Source organism: Rhinoraja longicauda, chromosome 11 (assembly GCF_053455715.1).
Source record: "Rhinoraja longicauda isolate Sanriku21f chromosome 11, sRhiLon1.1, whole genome shotgun sequence".
Classification (NCBI taxonomy): domain Eukaryota; kingdom Metazoa; phylum Chordata; class Chondrichthyes; order Rajiformes; family Arhynchobatidae; genus Rhinoraja; species Rhinoraja longicauda.
The window spans coordinates 1,559,254-1,572,892 of NC_135963.1; the positions used below are offsets into that span (position 1 = coordinate 1,559,254).

At 53.7% G+C, this 13,639-nt stretch overlaps 1 protein-coding gene across 1 annotated transcript in view; it reads left to right on the forward strand.

Annotated features, from left to right (window-relative positions):
- Positions 1 to 209: 209 nt before the first annotated feature.
- The window catches only part of LOC144598189 (vitellogenin-like), a 55,724-nt gene continuing 42,294 nt past the window's right edge, over positions 210 to 13,639 (forward strand). The window contains exons 1-9 of the mRNA XM_078408080.1: positions 210 to 321; positions 1,439 to 1,459; positions 1,555 to 1,706; positions 3,202 to 3,453; positions 4,999 to 5,160; positions 7,246 to 7,394; positions 8,138 to 8,288; positions 9,319 to 9,473; positions 12,339 to 12,528. Coding sequence (XP_078264206.1) covers positions 282 to 321; positions 1,439 to 1,459; positions 1,555 to 1,706; positions 3,202 to 3,453; positions 4,999 to 5,160; positions 7,246 to 7,394; positions 8,138 to 8,288; positions 9,319 to 9,473; positions 12,339 to 12,528 — 1,272 coding nt within the window. The 5' untranslated portion in view covers positions 210 to 281. The remainder of the gene's footprint in view (positions 322 to 1,438; positions 1,460 to 1,554; positions 1,707 to 3,201; positions 3,454 to 4,998; positions 5,161 to 7,245; positions 7,395 to 8,137; positions 8,289 to 9,318; positions 9,474 to 12,338; positions 12,529 to 13,639) is intronic.

Genomic DNA, 13,639 nt, shown 5'->3' on the forward strand with positions numbered 1-13,639 from the left:
GGTGTATTAAATGCATTTTCAACTGCATCTTTTAGTCAGCTGTCCTTTGCTCAATTGAAGCTGGTTGACCTGAGCCAAAGTGAAGGGACAAACTTGGCTTCAACTCCACACCGGTCACTGTGACCTGTGCAACTTAATCGGTGACCATTTGCCCTGTGTTATCCTATTGACTTTGAGATCTCCGTGAAGCCAATGAAACAGCGGATGCTGTGGTCAGGTGGTGTTGGACTGACCATCGTATATCAGTGCAGGGGCCAACTGAGCCACAATCGGTGGGCAACATGAGGACTATCCTTTTCATGTTCATTGTGTCTCTCGTGGGTAAGTTACCAAATAGTGGAACGGCCTGGATAGAGTGGATGTGGAGAGGATGTTTCCACTAGTGGGAGAGTCCAGGACCAGAGGGCACAGAATTAAAGGGACATACCTTTAAGAAGGAGATGAGGAGGAATTTCTTTAGTCAGAGGGTGGTGAATCTGTGGAATTCATTGCCACAGACGGCTGTGGAGGCCAAGTCAGTGGATATTTTTAAGGCGGAGATTGATAGATTCTTGATTACTAAGGGGGGGAGAAGGCAGGAGAATGGGGTTAGGAGGGAGAGATAGATCAGCCACGATTGAATTGCGGAGTAGACTTGATGGGCCGAATGGCCTAATTCTGCTCCTAGATCATGAACTTAAAAAAACAAAATGCTGGGGTAACTCAGCGGGTCAGGCAGCATCTGTGGGGAACGTGGATAGGTGATGTTTCACAGAGTGCTGGAGTAACTCAGCGGGTCAGGCAGCAGCTCGGCCGCGGGACGTTTCAGTGCCCGGTGCGGCTCGGCCGCGGGGCCTTCCATTCCCTTGCGGGGGCTGTGCGTGTCGGTCACCTCGGTAGGGGTCGAGCTGCCTGTCCGTAGGCGCGGGGGGAAGAGAGTGGAAGAGAGTGGAAGTTTTGTTGCCCTCCATCACAGTGAGGGGGTGTTTGGAGCCACTGTGATGGATGTTTGTGTTGGGGTCGTGTGTCCTGTGTTCTTTTCTTTTTTGCTGTGTCTTGTGACTGCTGAAATTTCGTTCGGTATTTATACCGAATGACAATAAAGTTCTGTTATACTGTTATACTGTTATCTGTGGAGAACATGGATCGGCGATGTTTTGGGTTGGAACCCTTCCTCGGTGATTGTAGTAGGGGGGAAAAAGTTGGAAGAGAAGTGGGTGAGGACAAAGATTGGCAAGTGATAGGTGGATACAGGTGAGGGGGATTGATGGGTAGGTGGATGTACAATGGCCAAAGATCAAAAGAAGACGAGAGGCTGTGAGATAAGGAGAGATGATGCATGAGACTGGAAGGCCGGAGGGAATGGGGACAGTTACAGAAATCATTTGCTGGTTTTGAAAAGAGAGGTTTGGATTATTCTGAGTCTAATTATACTCCCTCTTTTCATTTTCTCTTTCAGGCAGTGAGAAGCTGAAATATGGTAAGTGCCTTTTCCTGAGTTAGTGGGGGGGGGGGTTTGACCGGATGGGCAGGGTTTGCTGCAAGATTCCCATTGTGATGTTGACATCTCCACAGAGCCCACCTTCACTGAGAGCCTGACGCACGTTTACAAGTACGAAGGAGTTATTGTGACGGGACTCCCAGAAGGCGGTCTGAGCAGGGCGGGAGTGAAGATAAGCTGTGGCCTGTCCATCATTCCACAGGGACATGCCATTTACCTGCTGAAGGTCAGCCGCACGTTTCCTTGTCCTTGGAAGGGAGGCGACTGATGGGGTGGGGCTGAATGAGGGGGTCAAAGTTACGACAGGCATCGATCGAGAGGCAAGAGTGTTTTATTGCCATATGTCCTGAAATATAGCAATGAAATTGCTCACGCAAAATGTGAGAGGAATAGATCAGGTAGACGCACAGTCTTTTACCCAGAGTAAGGGAATCGAGGACCAGAGGACATAGGTTCACGGTGAAGGGGAAAAGATTTAATAGGAATCCGAGGGGTAGTTTTTTCACACAGATGGCGGTGGGTGTATGGAACGAGCTGCCAGAGGAGGTAGTTGAGGCTGGGACTATCACATCGTTTAAGAAACAGTTGGACAGGTGCATGGATAGGACAGGTTTGGAGGGATATGGACCAAGTGCAGGCAGGTGGGACAAGTGTAGCTGGGACATTGTTGGCCGGTGTGGGCGAGTTGGGCTGAAAGGCCTGTTTCCACACTGTATCACTCTATGACTCTAAGGTCAATCGTGACGCATACTGAATAAAACAAGTTGAAAATTAAAAGCAATATCCAGCAGTAACTTTGGATTCCTATATCTTGAAGGAACTTTGGAAATTACAATTCCTTTATCTTTGGGTTTAAAATGTTGATATTACGTACTTAAGTAAATTTCAGAAACACAGAGGCCAGAATTTGTTTTAGGAATTCTAGAAGCTCATCTTATCAACTCACTCAGCAGAACATAAAAAGCCTCATTAGACACAAAAAGCTGGAGTAGTGCAGCTGGGACATTGTTGGCCGGTGTGGGCGAGTTGGGCCGAAGGGCCTGTTTCCACACTGTATCACTCTATGACGGGGATAGGCCCATCGGTCCGAGTCCACCCGACCAGACATCACCCCGTAAACCAGTACTATTATACACACTAAGGACAAATGTTACTGAAGCCAATTAATCTACAAACCCGCATGTCTTTGGAGTGTGGGAAGAAACCTTCCTTCCAGCACCGCCATTCATTGGGATCATGGCTGATCATCCACAATCAGTGCCTGCCTTCTCCCCATATCCCTTAATTCCACTAGCTCCCAGAGCTCTATCTAACTCTCTTTTTTTCATCCAATGATTTGGCCTCCACTGCCCTCTGTGGCAGAGAATTCCACAAATTCACAACTCTCTGGGTGAAAACGTTTTTTCTCATCTCAGTTTTAAATGCCCCCCCTTTATTCTTAGACTGTGGCCCCTGGTTCTGGACTCCCCCAACATTGGGAATATTTTTCCTGCATCTAGCTTGTCCAGTCCTTTTATAATTTTATACGTCTCTATATGATCCCCTCTCATCCTTCTAAACTCCAGTGAATTATCTGGCGCTGTAAGGCAGTAGTTGTACTGCTCCACTGTGCCGCCCAACATCTCCGGAGAATAGGAATAGCTGACGTTTTGGGTGGAGCCCCTCCGTCAGACTGTAGGTTGCATTTCTCTGTTTTATTTGTGAATCTCTCTGTGCCACAGATCACGGATGTCCAGATGCTGGAGTATAACGGTGTTTGGCCCAACGACCCCTTCATCTCGGCACGCAAATTGACCCAGAGACTGGCCCCAGAACTGAGCAAGCCCGTGAGGTTCGAGTACCTTAACGGGCGGGTGGGCAAGGTCCAGGCCCCAGCAAACCTGCCTGAGGACATCCTCAACATCCACAGAGGCATCCTCAACATCTTCCAGATCACCATCAAGAAGTCGCAGAATGTCTACGAGTTACAGGAGGTATCCCCATCCCCCTCCCCCTCTCCCCCTCCCCCTCCCCTCCCCCTCCCCTCCCCTCCCCTCCCCTCCCCCTCCCCCTCCCCCTCCCCCTCCCCCTCCCCCTCCCCCTCCCCCTCCCCCTCCCCCTCCCCCTCCCCCTCCCCCTCCCCCTCCCCCTCCCCCTCTCCCTCCCCCTCTCCCTCCCCCTCCCTCTCCCCCTCCCCTGGCGAGGTTGATGCTCTGACCCAGTCGTCTGGCCATAACAATTTGGCCCTTGTCAAAGTCGCTCAGGTCTTTACTCCTGCCCATTTCTCCTCCATCCAACACATCAACTTCAAGAACTGACTTCACTTGCTGCCTAATATATCCCACCCCTTGACAGGTGCCACTGTAACAAGATAATCAAAGTTATTCACTTCACCTGTCAGTGGTCATAATGTTTTGGCTGATCGGTGTATATTATAAGGGGATAACGTTCAGTGCAAGGTAAGGCCAGTAAAGTCTGATCAAAGATTGCAGAGGATCACCAATGAGGTGGATGGTAGTTCAGCACTGATCACTAGTTGTGGTGGGAGGTCACTACTACAGGGGAGGATTTAGTTTATTGTCACGTCTACTGAGGTACAGTGAAAGCCTTTATGTTGCGAGCTATCCAGTCAGCGGAAAGACAATACATGCTTACAGTCAAGCTGTCCACGGTGCAAATATACGGGATAAAGGGAATAACGTTTAGTGCAAGATAATGTCCAATTAAACATGGTTCCATGGTCTGCAATAGGAGGTCAGGACCACTCTCTAGTTGGTAATAGGATGGTTCAGTTGCCTGATAACAGCCGGGAAGAAAATGCCTTGTCATTTTTAGTTTTAAATAATAATATTGATTGTTGGATTGAAAGACCCTTCGGTTCCCCGAGTCCACACTGAATATTGATCCCCTATTCATACCAGCTCTCTGTGATCTCACTCTCTCATCTAGTCAAAGTACTAAGGAGCTCAACCTCTCCTTAGTAGTCTCTAATCCAATGAGCATTCTGGTAAACCTCATCTGCCACCTCTCCAAAGCCTCCACATCCTTCCTGTAACGGGGTGACCAGACCTGCATGCAATTCTCCAACTAGGGCCTAACCAAAGCTTTATAAAGCTGCAACATGATGTCTGACTTCTCTAAGTGAGAATACTCAACATTGACCTTTAGTTTTAAGATAGAGCGTGGAAACAGGCCCCTTCGGCCCACCGGGTCCGCACCGACCAGCGATCCCCACACATTACCACCATCCTATACCCACTAGGGACAATTAAAAAAAAACATTTACCAAGCCAATTAACCTACAAACCAGCACGTCTTTGGAGTGTGGGTGGAAACCGAAGATCTCGGAGAAAACCCACGCAGGTCACGGGGAGAACGTACAAACTCCGTACAGACGGCGCCCGTAGTCAGGATGGAACCCGGGTCTCCGGCGCTGTATTCGCTGTAAGGCAGCAACTCTACCGCTGCGCTACCGTGACCGCCCCGTGACTTCAAGGATGTATCCAGAGATGGCATCTGTTTGCTCTCTCTGTCTACAGGCTGGAATTGAAGGCGTTTGTCTCACAAGCTACATTGTTCAGGGAAACAAGAAGGCCAACCGCATGACCATCACCAAAGCGAAAGATCTCAACAACTGTCAGGAGAAGGTGATGCTGTTTACTGGGGCAGCCTACGCCAGCAAATGCCCGGCCTTCAAACAGGTAATCCTCAGCCAGTGAAGTCTGATACCCATAAATGTTAGGCAGACACAAAATGCTGGAGTAACTCAGCGGCTCAGGCAGCATCTCTGGTGACGTTTCAGGTTGAGACCCTTCTTCAGACTGATGTCAGGGGAGGGGCGGGACAAAGATAGAATGTAGTCAGAGACTGGAAGACTAGTGGGAGAACTGGGAAGGGGGAGGGGGTGGGGTGTAAACTGCCCAAGCGAAATATGAGGTGCTGTTCCTCCAATTTGCGCTGGGCTTCACTCTGACAATGGAGGAGGCCCAGGACAGGAAGGTCAGACTGGGAATGGAAATGGGAGGGGGAGCTGAAGTGCTGAGCCATCGGGAGATCAGGTTGGTTGAGACGGACTGAGCGGAGGTGTTAAACGAAACGATCGCCGAGCCTGCGCTTGGTCTCGCCGATGTAGAGAAGTTGACATCTGGAACAGCAATAAATGTTAGGTAGGCACAAAATGCCGGAGTAACTCACCGAGGGTCTCGACCCGAAACGTCACCCATTCCTTCTCTTCCAAGATGCTGCCTGATCCCCTGAGTTACTCCAGCATTTTGTGTCTACCTTTGATTTAAACCAGCATCTGCAGTTTTTCTCCTCCCCAGAAGTGTTAGTTTAGTTTAGTGGTACAGCCCGGAAACAGGCCCTTCGGCCCCCCGAGTCCGTGCCGACCAGCGATCCCCACACACTTACACTATCCTACATACACTGGGGACAATTTACAATGATACCAAACCAATTAGCCTACAAACCTGTACGTCTTTGGAGTGTGGGAGGAAACCGGAGATCCCAGAGAAAACCCACGCAGGTCACGGGGAGAACGTACAAACTCCATACAGACGGCACCCGTGGTCAGGATTGAACCAGAGTCTCCAGTGCTGTGAGGCAGCAACTTTGTTTAGAGATACAGCACGAAAACAGGCCCTTCAGCCCATTGTACCCGTGCTGACCGACGATCACCTGTACACTAGTTCTATCCTACACGCGAGGAACAATCTACAGAAACCAGTTTAACTACAAACCTGTACGCCTTTGGGAAGTGGGAAACCGGAGCACCCGGTGAAAACCCACGCGGTCACGGGGAAAACGTACAAACTCCATACAGACAGCACCCGGGGTCAGGATGGAACCTGGGTTTCTGCCGCTGTGAGGCAGCAGCTCTACACGTCCACACGGGAGGCAAACGGGAGTTTCCATCATGGTCCCAGTTGACATGGAGGGTCACAGAGTCACAGATGTCCAAACTCTTAAATGCCACACAGCAGGTAATGTTCATAAGTGCTAGGAGCAGAATTAGGCCATTCAGCCCATCAAGTCTACTCTACCATTCACTCATGGCTGATCTATCTCTCCCATTCAACCCCATTCTCCTGCCGTCTCCCCATAACCCCTGACACCCGTACTAATCAAGAATCTATCAATCTCTGCTTTAAAAATATCCACTGACTTGTGGCCTCCACAGCCGTCTGTGGCAAAGAATTCCACAGATTCACCACCCTCTGACTGAAGAAATTCTGCCTCATCTCCCGTCTAAAGGAACGTCCTTTAATTCTGAGGCTGTGCCCTCTGGTCCTAGACTCTCCCACTAGTGGAAACATCCTCTCCACACCCACTCTATCCTGACTTTTTACTATTTGGTAAAGTTTCAATGAGGTTCCCCCCTCATCCTTCCAATGGGGTCAGTACCTGTGACGGACCTTCATTGGTGGGGGGGTCAGTACACGTGACGGACCTTCGATGGTGGGGGGGTCAGTACCTGTGACGGACCTTCGATGGTGGGGGGGTTAGTACACGTGACGGACCTTCGATGGTGGGGGGGTCAGTACACGTGACGGACCTTCGATGGTGGGGGGTCAGTACACGTGACGGACCTTCGATGGTGGGGGGATCAGTACACGTGACGGACCTTCGATGGTGGGGGGTCAGTACAGGTGACGGACCGGGGCAGTGTCCACCATTCCCTGCAGCCAAGTGAGGGAGGGGCTTGCTGGAGGCCTGACCTTGTAGTCTGGTCCTGTCATTGGAGATGTACTAGACGGCAACCCACCATGTTGTTCTCCCACCGACAGAGAGGCAGGAACATCCGAGCCTCGGCTACCTTCACCCACGTGCTGAAGCCCACCGCTGCGGGGGCCATCCTGCAGGAAGCCAAGGTGCGGGAGGTGCACCAGTTCACCCCCTTCCATGAGCTGGACGGAACAGCCATCATTGAGGCAAGGTAAGGCATCGTACGTTGACGTGTCCATTGCGGTTTGGATGTGTTTGGAGCCTTTGCCCAAAATCACCACCAGTTCACCTTCCATTGACTCCATCTACACCTCGCGCTGCCTCGGCAAGGCCAGCAGCATCATCAAGGACCAGTCTCACCCCGGTCACTCCCTCTTCTCCCCTCTCCCATCAGGCAAAAGGTACAGAAATGTGAAAACGCACACCTCCAGATTCAGGGACAGTTTCTTTCCTCCCATTATCAGGTAATTGAACCATCAGACCAACAACAAGAGAGCAGTCCTGACCTCCCATCTACCACATTGTTGACCCTCGAACTATCTTCCCAGCTGTTATCAGGCAACTGAACCGTCCTCTCACCAACTAGAGAGCAGTGCTGAACTACAATCTGCCTCATTGGAGACCCTCGGACAACGATCTTTAATCGCACTTTGCTGGATTTACCTTGCACCGTGGTGCAGCGGTAGAGTTGCTGCCTTACAGCGAATGCAGCGCCGGAGACCCGGGTTCCATCCCGACTACGGGCGCTGTCTGTACGGAGTTTGTACGTTCTCCCCGTGACCTGCGTGGGTTTTCTCATAGATCTTCGGTTTCCTTCCATACTCCAAAGATGTGCAGGTTAGTCCTTGTGATACAACAAAGTAGTCCCTGCAATATCACAACACCGAAAGGGCCTGTTTCCGCGCTGTATCTCTAAACTAAAGTAAAGTAACCTGTGCACGGTTTGATTTGCAGACAGAGCCTGGTGCTGGTCGATGTCAAGAGTGCAGTGTACATCACACGGAACGATGAGTTCACTGAACGAGGGACCCTGAAATATCACTACGACCAGGGAGTGCTGAACAAACCGTTACAGTTAAAACACCCGCAAAATGTCGAAAAGGCGGTAAATGTCAGCTTCTCATTCTCTCTGGAGTAACAAATGGTGCAGGTAAAAGATAGACTCAACGAGTCAGGCAGCATCTGTGGAGAACATGGATAGGTGACGTTTCACAGAGTGCTGGAGTAACTCAACGAGTCAGGCAGCATCTGTGGAGAACATGGATAGGTGATGTTTCACAGAGTGCTGGAGTAACTCAGCGGGTCAGGCAGCATCTGTGGAGAACATGGATAGGTGACGTTTCACAGAGTGCTGGAGTAACTCAGCGGGTCAGGCAGCATCTGTGGAGAGAAGGAATGGGTGATGTTTCGGGTCGAGACCCTTCTTCAGACTGATGTCAGGGGAGGGGGAGGGAAAAAGATAGAATGTAGTCGGAGACAGGAAGACTAGTGGGAGAAGGGGGAAGGGGGGGGGGGATAGAGAGGGAGGGAAAGCAGGGGTATCTGAAGTTAGAGATGTCAATGTTCAAACCGCTGTGGTGTAAACTACCCAAGTGAAATATGAAGGTATCCTTCTCTCCAGAGATGCTGCCTGACCCGCTGAGTTACTCCAGCATTTTTTGATACCTTCGATTTGTACCTGCAGTTATCTGCAGTTATTTTCCAACACAATCAAAATCTGAGGTGCTGTTCCTCCAGTTTGCGCTGGGCCTCACTCTGACAATGGAGGAGGCCCAGGACAGAAAAGTCCGTGTGGGAATGGGAGGGGGAGTTGAAGTGCTGAGCCACCGGGAGATCAGGTGGGTTAAGACAGACTGAGCGGAGGTGTTCAGCGAAACGATTGCCGAGCCTGCGCTGGGTCTCGCCGATGTAGAGAAGTTGACACCTGGAGCAGCAGATGAGGTTGGTTGGAGGTGCAGGTGAACCTCTGCCTCACCTGGAAAGACTGTCGGGGTCCTTGGATGGAGTCGAGGGGGGAGGGACCCTCTGTGATACAGGGATGGGGGGAGGGGACTGCAGTGGGATGGCCACGCTGGGATGGAGTAGAGGGGTGAATGGCCTGCTCCTGCCTCATACAATGCCACGTGTTTGTGTAGATATTGGAGACCATGAAGACCCTGGAAGCCCACAGCCTGGAGATGCTCGGCCCCGACACGCCCGCCAAGTTCCTGCAACTCGTCCAGCTGCTCCGCTCCGCCCCACAGAACATCACAGCCAGTGTGTGGGGCAAAGCCAGTGGCAGCCGGGCCCGGTGAGGCCCCCTACCCCCAACCCTCCCTCCCCTCCCCTCCCCCTCCCCCTCCTCCGCTCCGCCCCACAGAACATCACAGCCAGTGTGTGGGGCAAAGCCAGTGGCAGCCGGGCCCGGTGAGACCCCCCTACCCCACCCCCCCAACCCTCCCTCCCCTCCCCCTCCCTCCCCTCCCCCTCCCCCTCCTCCGCTCCGCCCCACAGAGCAGCACAGCCAGTGTGTGGGGCAAAGCCAGTGGCAGCCGGGCCCGGTGAGGCCCCCTACCCCCAACCATCCCCCCCCTCAATCCTCCCTCCCCTCCCCTCACCCCCCCTCCCCTCCCCTCCCCTCCCCTCCTCCGCCCCACAGAACATCACAGCCAGTGTGTGGGGCAAAGCCAGCGGCAGCCGGGCCCGGTGAGACCCCCCTACCCCACCCCCCAACCCTCCCTCCCCTCCCCCTCCCCCTCCTCCGCTCCGCCCCACAGAACATCACAGCCGGTGTGTGGGGCAAAGCCAGCGGCAGCCGGGCCCGGTGAGACCCCCCTACCCCCAACCCTCCCCCCCCTCAATCCTCCCTCCCCTCCCCTCACCCCCCCTCCCCCCCCCTCCCCCCCTCCTCCGCCCCACAGAACATCACAGCCGGTGTGTGGGGCAAAGCCAGCGGCAGCCATGTCCGGTGAGACCCCCTACCCCCAACCCCCCCTCCCCTCCCCCTCCCCCTCCTCCGCTCCGCCCCACAGAACATCACAGCCAGTGTGTGGGGCAAAGCCAGCGGCAGCCGGGCCCGGTGAGGCCCCCTACCCCCAACCCTCCCCCCCCTCAATCCTCCCTCCCCTCCCCTCACCCCCCCTCCCCTCCCCTCCCCTCCCCTCCTCCGCCCCACAGAACATCACAGCCAGTGTGTGGGCAAAGCCAGCGGCAGCCATGTCCGGTGAGACCCCCTACCCTCAAACCCCCCCCCCTCAATCCTCCCTCCCCTCCCCTCACCCCCCCTCCCCTCCCCTCCCCTCCTCCGCCCCACAGTGCAGCACGGCCAGTATGTGGGGTAAAGCCAGCGGCAGCCGAGCCCGGTGAGACCCCCTACCCCCAACCCCCCCCCTCAATCCTCCCTCCCCTCCCTCCCCTCCCCCCCTCCCCTCCTCCGCCCCACAGAGCAGCACAGCCAGTGTGTGGGGCAAAGCCAGCGGCAGCCGTGCCCGGTGAGACCCCCTACCCTCAACCTCACATCACCTCCCCTCCCCTTCCCTCCCCTCCGCTCACCTCCCCTCAACCCCCCACCTCAACCCCTCCTGCCCTCCAACCCTCCTGCCCTCCACTGCTCCCCTCAACCTCCCCTCAACCTCCCCTCAACCTCCCCTCAACCTCCCCTCAACCTCCCCTCAACCTCCCCTCACCCTCCTCTCAACCTCCCCTCCCCTCCCCTCCCCTCCCCTCCCCTCCCCCTCCCCGTTCCCAGAACGAGCTGCCAGAGGAGGTAGTTGAGGCTGGGACTATCACAATGTTTAAGAAACAGTTGGACAGGTACATGGATAGGACAGGTTTGGAGGGATATGGACCAAACGCAGGCAGGTGGGACGAGTGTAGCTGGGACATTGTTGGCCGGTGTGGGTGAGTTGGGCCGAAGGGCCTGTTTCCACACTGTATCACTCTGTGACAATAAAGCACCATTGAACCAGTTTAGTTAGTGTCACGTGTACTGAGGTACAGTGAAAAGCTTTTGTTGCGTTGCTATCCAGTCAACAGAAAGACAACACATGATTACAATCGAGCCGTCCACAGTGTACAGATACAGGATGAGGGAATAACGTTTAGTGAAAGGTAAAGCCAGCAAAGTCCGATCAAAGATAGTCTGAGGGTCACCAATGAGGTGGGTACTCCAGCATATTGTGTCTGTCTTCGGTTTAAACCAGCATCTGCAGCCCCTCCTACACATGTCGATGGTAGTTCAGGACCTCTCCAGGATGTGGTAGGATGGGTATTGGCCATGGCTTTTAGACAACATCAAGGGACATTTTACAGCTCAGTAGGAAAGAACTGCAGATGCTGGTTTAAATGGAAGATGGACACAAAATGCTGGAGTAACTCAGCGGGACAGGCAGCATCTCCGGAGAGAAGGAATGGGTGACGTTTCGGGTCGAGACCCTTCTTTTGATTGATGTCAGGGGAGTAGGCGGTACTGAGATACAATGTAGTCGGAGACAGGAAGACTGGTGGGAGAACTGGGAAGATGGAGGGGTCGGAGAAAGAGGGAAAGCAAGGGCTATTTGAAGTTAGTGAGCTGGTGAGATTGGAGTTGGTGAGAGTTGTTGTTGGGACTTGCCGAGCCTCGTCAGGCAAGTGTCCCTCGAGGGCCCTGTCCCTGTTGTTGCAGCCCCAGTGCAGAGTGGGTGCAGATCGGGCAAGTGTCCCTCGAGGGCCCTGTCCCTGCTGTTGCAGCCCCAGTGCAGAGTGGGTGCAGATCGGGCAAGTGTCCTTCGAGGGCCCTGTCCCTGCTGTTGTAGCCCCAGTGCAGAATGGGTACAGATCGGGCAAGTGTCCCTCGAGGGCCCTGTCCCTGCTGTTGCAGCCCCAGTGCAGAGTGGGTACAGAGTGGGCAAGTGTCCCTCGAGGGCCCTGTCCCTGCTGTTGCAGCCCCAGTGCAGAGTGGGTACAGAGTGGGCAAGTGTCCCTCGAGGGCCCTGTCCTTGCTGTTGCAGCCCCAGTGCAGAGTGAGTGCAGATCGGGCAAGTGTCCCTCGAGGGCCCTGCCCCTGCTGTTGCAGCCCCAGTGCAGAGTAGGTGCAGAGTGGGCAAGTGTCCCTCGAGGGCCCTGTCCCTGTTGTTGCAGCCCCAGTGCAGAGTGGGTGCAGAGTGTGACCATGTTGTGTTTCTGCTTTGCCCGCCAGGTGTTGGCTTCTATCTGCGCTTCCTGCTGCGGGAACAACCGATGCTTTGCGCTTCATCACAACCAGGATCCAGCGGCTGGAGGTCACTGTGCAGGAGGCTGCCCGGACCCTGGCTCTGGCCCTGCACCAAGTCATGGCCGATCGTCACACACTGCCCTTAGTCACGGTGCGTCTGCTCCTCTTCTCACACGTACCAGAGCGGTAGACTGGCGCAGCGGGTGGAGCTGCTGCCTCACTGCACCAATCCCGACCTGGGGTGCTGTCTGTGTGGAGTTTGCACGTTCTCCCCGTGTGACGGCGTGGGTTTCCCCCGGGTGCTGCGGCTCCATAGAAACATAGACAATAGGTGCAGGAGGAGGCCATTCGGCCCTACGAGCTAGCACTGCCATTCATTATGATCATGGCTGATCATCTACAATCAGTAACCCGTGCCTGCCTTCTCTCCATATCCCTTGATTCCACTAGCCCCTAGAGCTCTCTCTAACTCTCTTTTAAATCCATCCAGTGAATTGGCCTCCACTGCCCTCTGTGGCAGAGAATTCCACAGATTCACAACTCTCTGGGTGAAAAAGTTTCTTCTCGCCTCAGTTTTAAATGGCCTCCCCTTTATTCTTAGACTGTGGCCCCTGGTTCTGTATGATCCCCTCTCATCCTTCTAAACTCCAGTGAATTATCTGGCGCTGTAAGGCAGTAGTTGTACTGCTCCACTGTGCCGCCCAACATCTCCGGAGAATAGGAATAGCTGACGTTTTGGGTGGAGCCCCTCCGTCAGACTTTAGGTTGCATTTCTCTGTTTTATTTGTGAATCTCTCTGTGCCTTCTCATCCTCCCCTCCCACATCCCAGAGGCATGTGGGTTTGTGGGTTAATCGGCCCTTTGCAAATTGCCCAAACGTTGTTGGGAGTGGATGAGCTTTAACATGGATCTAGTGTGTGATGGATGGGTGATCGTTCTACATTCCAGTGTACTGCATACAAACAACTGGGCTTGTATTCACTGGAATTTAGAAGGATGAGAGGGGATCTTATTGAAACATATAAGGGATTGGACATGTTAGAGGCAGGAAACATGTTCCCAATGTTGGGGGCGTCCAGAACAAGGGGCAACAGTTTAAGAATAAGGGGTAGGCCATGTAGAATGGAGATGAGGAAAAACGTTTTCAGTTGTGAATCTGTGGCATTCTCTGCCTCAGAAGGCAGTGGAGGCCAATTCTCTGGATGCTTTCAAGGGAGAGTTTGATAGAGCTCTTAAAGATACGTGAAGGGATATGGGGAGAGGGCAGAAACGGGGTACTGATTGTG